Source organism: Coregonus lavaretus (assembly GCF_964263955.1).
Source record: "Coregonus lavaretus genome assembly, chromosome: 20".
Lineage (NCBI taxonomy): Eukaryota > Metazoa > Chordata > Actinopteri > Salmoniformes > Salmonidae > Coregonus > Coregonus lavaretus.
In genome coordinates this window covers 29,893,071-29,900,467 of record NC_140007.1, presented here as the reverse complement: position 1 = coordinate 29,900,467, position 7,397 = coordinate 29,893,071, and the positions used below count along the sequence as shown (strand labels likewise).

Sequence of the window (7,397 nt, the reverse complement as noted above, 5' to 3'; positions counted from 1 at the left end):
TGAACTTGAATGTAATTTTGTATGTACATAAACGTCTGACCCACTTTGACAAATGACACCTTAAGAAACGTAGTTGAACACTTTTGTAAACATCTATATTATTTTATTTCTAAACATCTATAAGAATGTAATTGTTAACATGTACATTATATATTGAGGATACACAGATTACATGTTGCACTGCCTTACTATATACATGTATGAAGATCATTAAGGTGTTAAGAAATTATTTCAAGTGTTTAACTGTTTGTGACCCTGTAATACATTTATGAATACAATATAATGTAGGCTAATTTGGTTATGTACTGCTATCCTGTGGAGATTGCTTCTCATGCTTTGCCTCTTGAATAATATATGAGAAGTTACACTTTATAACTAAATACATGAAGTGTCCTGTCCTTATTGTTTCTTCAACTACTGTGGAGTGATTCTCATCCTCTATGCATGAACACTGACAATACAGGCACTACATCAATATACTGAGACCCCATACTTACATCAGGGGCCATTTCAGCACTCCTACTCTGAGAATGAATCAGAAAATAATGCACACTTGAGAATTCTAAACTTTATTAGGTTGATACATTTCACTTATACTCTTTAATTGTGACGTGAGATGTACATTTTTGTATAAAATAAACATACTGTAAGGTTCTGTTCCTGTCAAAGGAGGAACAATCTGTCGACAGAGTGAAATTCTAAAGCACAAGTCTCATGGAGTTTTTACACTGCACCAATTTGAGCTGTTTCGTTCAGAGCAGTTAAGACTTAAGTCCTGGAATGCAGATACAGTAGAGTATGTGACAGACAAGGCATTTGATTTAAAAGACAAACTCAATACTATACTGCCCTGACAAACAGCATGTACAGTATCTCACAAAATTGAGTACACCCCTCACATTTTTGTAAATATTTGAGTATATCTTTTCATGTGACAACACTCAAGAAATGACAATTTGCTACAATGTAAAGTAGTGAGTGTACAGCTTGTATAACAGTGTAAATTTGCTGGCCCCTCAAAATAACTCAACACACAGCCATTAATGTCTAAACCGCTGGCAACAAAAGTGAGTACACCCCTAAGTGAAAATGTCCAAATTGGGCCCAATTAGCCATTTTCCCTCCCCGGTGTCATGTGACTCGTTAGTGTTACAAGGTCTCAGGTGTGAATGGGGAGCAGGTGTGTTAAATTTGGTGTCATCGCTCTCACACTCCCTCATACTGGTCACTGGAAGTTCAACATGGCACCTCATGGCAAAGAACACTCTAAGGATCTGAAAAAAATAATTGTTGCTCTACATAAAGATGGCCTGGGCTATAAGAAGATTGCCAAGACCCTGAAACTGAGCTGCAGCACGGTGGCCAAGACCATACAGCGGTTTAACAGGACAGGTTCCACTCAGAACAGTCCTCGCCATGGTCGACCAAAGAAGTTGAGTGCACATGCTCAGCGCCATATCCAGAGGTTGTCTTTGGGAAATAGACGTATGAGTGCTGCCAGTATTGCTGCAGAGGTTGAAGGGGTGGGGGGTCAGCCTGTCAGTGCTCAGTCCATACGCCGCACACTGCATCAAATTGGTCTACATGGCTGTCGTCCCAGAAGGAAGCCTCTTCTAAAGATGATGCACAAGAAAGCCTGCAAACAGTTTGCTGAAGACAAGCAGACTAAGGACATGGATTACTGGAACCAAGATAAACTTATTTGGTTCAGATGGTGTCAAGCGTGTGTGGCGGCAACCAGGTGAGGAGTACAAAGACAAGTGTGTCTTGCCTACAGTCAAGCATGGTGGTGGGAGTGTCATGGTCTGGGGCTGCATGAGTGCTGCCGGCATTGGGGAGCTACAGTTCATTGAGGGAACCATGAATGCCAACATGTACTGTGACATCCTGAAGCAGAGCATGATCCCCTCCCTTCGGAGACTGGGCCGCAGGGCAGTATTCCAACATGATAACGACCCCAAACACACCTCCAAGACGACCACTGCCTTGCTAAAGAAGCTGAGGGTAAAGGTGATGGACTGGCCAAGCATGTCTCCAGACCTAAACCCTATTGAGCATCTGTGGGGCATCCTCAAATGGAAGGTGGAGGAGTGCAAGGTCTCTAACATCCACCAGCTCCGTGATGTCGTCGTGGAAGAGTGGCAACCTGTGAAGCTCTGGTGAACTCCATGCCCAAGAGGGTTAAGGCAGTGCTGGAAAGTGATGGTGGCCACACAAAATATTGACACTTTGGCCCCAATTTGGACATTTTCACTTAGGGGTGTACTCACTTTTGTTGCCAGCGGTTTAGACATTAATGGCTGTGTTGTGTTATTTTGAGGGGACAGCAAATGTACACTGTTATACAAGCTGTAAACTCACTACTTTACATTGTAGCAAAGTGTCATTTCTTCAGTGTTGTCACATGAAAAGATATACTCAAACATTTACAAAAATGTGAGGGGTGTACTCACTTTTGTGAGATACTGTATGTTGTAACTTGGTTGGCACCAAAATATCATTGTTACTACCGACGGTTACATAATCTATGATCAGTTTCCCAATTGAAAGGGGATTTATGTTTACCTCAGGTGTTCATGAAAACATTATGTCCACCTAAAAAAGGTGAATCATTAAAAAAAATAACTTTTTGGGAATATTGCCCTGACATTTGAAGGTAGAACTGTTTTGTCCTGTTGTCGCTGGTCCCAATCATCAGCTGTCTGTGACCCTCTCACACTCTTCTGACAAGATGTTGCAGCCACCAATCTGTTTAACTTAAAAATTCTGAGATGGCTCTAGGAATGATGTGTATTACATAAGAGGGTTATATTTCACAGGTTCTAGTAGAGATCAATCTAGTTCAATTAAGTTCACACACTACTTTGCAAACATTTAAAAATTATTCATATCAGTTAGCAATAGGAGTGAAGTAATCTTGTGCAATAATGGTTTGCTTTTCTCCAAGTAGTGTTGATGAAATGCTCTAACCAATAGAAGAGGGGAAATGCTCAGAGCAGCACACATTTGCGCCTCTTCTTGGGTTCCGGAGGCTCCAGGGCAGCCAGTATTGCCTCATCAAACACATTCTTTAGTCCTTTCTGCAAACACAAAACATGAATGTACCAAATATATTTTTTACCTTGCAGTGTAACCACAACTGGTAATACCATATTTTAAAAGGAAAACAAACTCAGCTGCAGCCTTATGAAAACTTGCACATTAAGTGCTAAAATGGACGTGTTCTCTCCCATATACAAATAAAAGTTAGTATCCTTGCCATGAAGGCCAAGGTAGTATGGGCTATTGTGACTAGAAAAATCAGACATTTAAATGAAAGAAGTTAATGGTCACGCATTTGAAAAGTGCATCTTGGTTATTTACTTGACAAATAGACATTCCTTTACATTAAAGACGCAGCAGACGATCAAAGAGGCAAAGCAAATATTTTAAAAAGACCGCCATCAAAACAGACAGCATTTTCGCTGGGTTTCAGGGGGTTCTAGAGCTGCTAGGATAGCTTCATCAAATACATTCTTCAGACCTCGCTATAGAGAGAGGGAGGAGAAAGAGGGGAATATGACCAGCGTTAGAGAGAGGTTAGTTAGCAGACATACAAGAGTAAAGTGCATTCAAATGAGTTTCCAGTACTAGGCCACCACTAACACAGAAAGAGAGAAGGCAAGACAAGCTTAGCACAAAGACAACACAGACTAAATGAACATGCACATCTAACATAAGTTGCTATCGTGCAAGTCATATCTCTATTCCCTGTTTTCTATATTTTTTAGATAGAACGTCTCACCTGTGTCAGGGCAGAGCACTCAACGTATTTGACTGCCTTCAGGTCGCGGGCGAGCTTCTCAGCTGTCTCAGGGCTGATGGGCTTCTGTTTGTTCTTGGCCAGCTTCTCTACTGTAGAAGGGTCATCTCTCAGGTCAATCTGAGTTCCAACCAGCAGGAATGGTGTCTTGGGACAGTGGTGAGTGATTTCAGGTACCCACTGCAAGAGAGAGGAAACATTCTTTTTAAACAATCAGAAAAGTCAGTCAGTCAGATAACTAGTATCTTCCCCATCACTTCCCAATGTTGCCAATTTGACATTCCATTTAACCTACTAAACATAATGTATAATTTAGTCAATATTCCTTTATTAAATAATGTGCATTGTATGCTTCAAGGGCTTGGCGTTGTACTCACCTTTTCTTTAACATTCTCAAATGAAGAGGGTGAAACATTAGAGAAACAAACTAGGAAAACATCAGTCTGGGGATAGCTCAAAGGCCGTAACCTGTCGTAATCCTCCTGACCTGCGGAAACATATATAACGTGTTGATTAAATGTGAATAGCAATCAACCAAAAATATGATTTATTCAAATTGGGAACTGATGAACATGTCCTTGAAAAGGATCCACTCTTACCCGCAGTATCAAATAATCCTAGGGTGTATGGTTCCCCTCCAATCATGACCGTTACTGCATAGTTATCAAACACCTGTGATGAGAAAATGAAAAGAGAATGAGACATCTGTCCTGTTCCGTGATTATTCAGAATGGTAGTTATTGAGAAGAACCAGCCAGGTCTCTTCTCTTAAAGCGTGTGAAACATGAGAACGAGAATCCTACCTCTATGTCTGGTAATCAATTGATCAATAATCACTGTGACTGAGAGAAACCCAATGTATAGAAGATATACATACTGTTGGTACATATTCAGAGGGGAATTTGTTGGTTGTGTATGAAATCAAAAGGCAGGTTTTTCCCACTGCTCCATCTCCAACCACAACACATTTAATCGTCTGCATATTTGTGTTCTCTGCTTACTGTGTATGTCTGAAATAGAAAAGAGAAAAGTTATGCATAAGTTAGCTAACGTTTGCTACAAGCCTTCAGATGAGTGGCAGGGAAGAAGTATCCAGTAGCTGGTTGTTATGCTATAACGTTAGCTAGCTAGCGTCTGAAACTGGGTTGCTAGGTGGCTAGCAAGCCAGGTCTAAATGAAGAAGTTGTAGCAACAACCAACTACAGATTCAATAGAAATCTATGAGAAAAAATAACGTTAACTAGCTACAGTAGTTACTTGGCTCTAACTAATTTAAACTGACATAGCTAACGTTACCGTGGCTGGCTATCTGGGTCGGTGTTAGCAGTACTCATTCTCAATTTCCTATTAATATTTTTTTTTTACTAACAATGAATGACAAACCTATAGCAAAAACACCTTCATAAACAGCTTTGGTATCGTTTCAATTGTTACACTATTGATGATTATAACATGTAATTCGAAAGATTTCCCTACCTCTTTCTTCTTCTTGTGCGTTTACGGCAGACTAGATGCTGTATTGCGTATTGCTGCTGTTCTCAGGTCGGAGTGCGAATTACACATTTAAATATCTAATAGCCTCTCAACTGTTGGTGCAGGCCTGTCATTTGAGCCTAAAATTGTTACAAGCGAAAATGCAGTTACACCCAACTCAGCCAGCTCACAGAAAAGTGTCCTCCTATCCTCAGCATACCGACTGCAATATAACAGGACATGCTTCACAGTCTCTACCTCTCCACATTCTTCACATTTCCCATCTGGGTGTTTCCACACTAACAATAACCCACTTCCCAATCCACAATGACCAACCTCAGCCTTGTCAACAGAACCAGATCCCTCCTTTCACTCCCCAGATACCTACTGACCTTCCTCACAGAATTCTGGATAGAGAAAAACTGCCTTCCCCTGCTCCTCCCCCTCCACTCAAGTTCCCACTCCTGTGTCAATCACTTTGCTATGACACTCCTACATTCCATCCCCCCTAACCAGACCACCACATCTACCTTCTCCCTCTTCAGTGCTTCCTTCGCAACCTTATCTGCTACCTCATTTCCCCCTGCCCCAACATGAGCTGGGATCCACAGAAGACCTACCTTACACTAGTGATGGGTCGTTCGCGAACGAATGGCTCTTTTTGAACTGATCTTTTTGGTGAACGTTGGGAGCCGAATCACATCGGTGAAAGATTTTCATACTGCTGATTTGCATACTGGTTCTACTGCTTTTTGAGCTCAAAACAATGTTTTTCTGCAGATAAATTACAAAATAACTATCTAAAGAGGTTGACTTCTCACTGCAGAAACAAATAGTGGGGAGAGCTCGTCAATCTGGTCCACCCTGATTTTTTACAGTGCCATCTAATAATTTGGCCAGGTAAACATTTATTTGAATGCGCACTTCATGATCTGACATAATGGTAGCCTACCTTTTGGGCTTTTTATTGGAGATTTAAAAAACATTTCATGGTTCGAGGTTGATTTTTAAGCATTTTGAACGAAGAGCCATTTGGGAGCCAAATGAGCAGGCTCTTTTACGTGAACGGAGCCAAATTAGCCGGCTCACTGAAAAGACTCAGAATGCCCATCACTATCTTACACCCTGTCTGCCTCACCCTATAAAGTGCCATCAACAGCTCTATTATCAGGTCTGGACGTGCCTTCCCTTCTCTCAGCGCGACCAGGCTAGCAGCAGAGTCTGAACACAAAATTACCCACTTCTTCCACCCATCCCATGTCCACACTAGTGCTAGCATTTTAGCAGAGAAGACTGAAGCTCCATCAGCCGCCTACACTGGTGTATCTGAAATCGGGAAACATGTATCCCAAACCCTGCTCTCCCACTGCCTGGGTCCCTTGACGCATCTGTGAAGATCCACAGGTTGGGACCCCACGCCTGCCGCAGATGCGCCTCCACCACAGAAGGCTCTCCACAGTCCTCAGCTCTTATTTCATAAAGCTTGGTCATGTCAATATCAGGCTCTGGCAACAGCCACCGAGGAACACACGGCCAGCAGACAGGGGACCCCACTTCCAGACCTCCCATTCCTACCTCCTCCCCCCATTCCTGCACATGGGTCACATAGCTTGGCCTACCTCTTCTCACTCCAGTTCCCTCACCTCCCCATTCCCATGACTATCCCAACAGACACCTTGCGGGGTGAGTTGAGTCATGGCCCCGTACTTTCATCCCGTAGCGCATGGCCAGCTTAGCTCGTCGCAGCCTCAACCCGAACCGCCCCCATTTCAACAACGCAGGGATAAGGGTAGTTTGAAATGCCCCAAAACACAACCTCAGCGCCCTTGCCTGTACCACATCCAACATCGGCAGTATTGTAGCCGCCGCCAATACAAATGTCCACCACCTTTTTGTACCTTCCAGACCACAAATGGGATATTCCTCCCTCTTTTCCAGAGCGCCCCATCATCGGCAAACAGAGAGGTGAAAATCAGACCCGACACCCATTCACCATTACATTAAACAAAACTGGACTAATTACAGTTCCCTGCGTGTCCCATTCTCTATCTCAACTGACTCGGAATAGGCCCCACCAACTCTGACCTGGAGAGTCCGATTCTTTAAGAAATCCTAGATCCAA

At 42.6% G+C, this 7,397-nt stretch overlaps 1 protein-coding gene across 3 annotated transcripts; it reads right to left on the bottom strand.

The window, feature by feature from the left end:
• Nucleotides 1–2,338: 2,338 nt before the first annotated feature.
• On the bottom strand, nucleotides 2,339–5,326 carry LOC311148319 (cell division control protein 42 homolog). 3 transcript variants are annotated; one of them, XM_084185244.1, is made up of 6 exons: nucleotides 5,279–5,326; nucleotides 4,680–4,812; nucleotides 4,402–4,474; nucleotides 4,180–4,289; nucleotides 3,785–3,982; nucleotides 2,339–3,080 (listed from the first exon to the last, which is right to left on the bottom strand). In XM_084185244.1, exons 2-6 carry the CDS (start codon nucleotides 4,782–4,784, stop codon nucleotides 2,991–2,993), a joined length of 576 nt encoding a protein of 191 aa, XP_084041370.1. In that variant the 5' UTR covers nucleotides 4,785–4,812; nucleotides 5,279–5,326; the 3' UTR covers nucleotides 2,339–2,990. The 3 variants fall into 3 exon arrangements, with proteins under 3 accessions (XP_084041370.1, XP_084041371.1, XP_084041372.1); XM_084185245.1 differs by lacking the exon at nucleotides 5,279–5,326 and adding an exon at nucleotides 5,186–5,273; XM_084185246.1 differs by lacking the exon at nucleotides 2,339–3,080 and adding an exon at nucleotides 3,224–3,527.
• Between the last annotated feature and the right edge of the window lie 2,071 nt (nucleotides 5,327–7,397).

What these genes read in the sequence shown, in the direction of transcription:
- LOC311148319 (XM_084185244.1), bottom strand. Translation starts at nt 4,784, where the DNA reads ATGCAGACGATTAAATGTGTTGTGGTTGGAGATGGAGCAGTGGGAAAA. An exon ending in AGGATTATTTGATACTGCGG is followed by an intron (nt 4,290 to 4,401) that starts GTAAGAGTGGAT and finishes ATGTTTCCGCAG; the next exon opens with GTCAGGAGGATTACGACAGG. An exon ending in TTGAGAATGTTAAAGAAAAG is followed by an intron (nt 3,983 to 4,179) that starts GTGAGTACAACG and finishes TCTCTCTTGCAG; the next exon opens with TGGGTACCTGAAATCACTCA.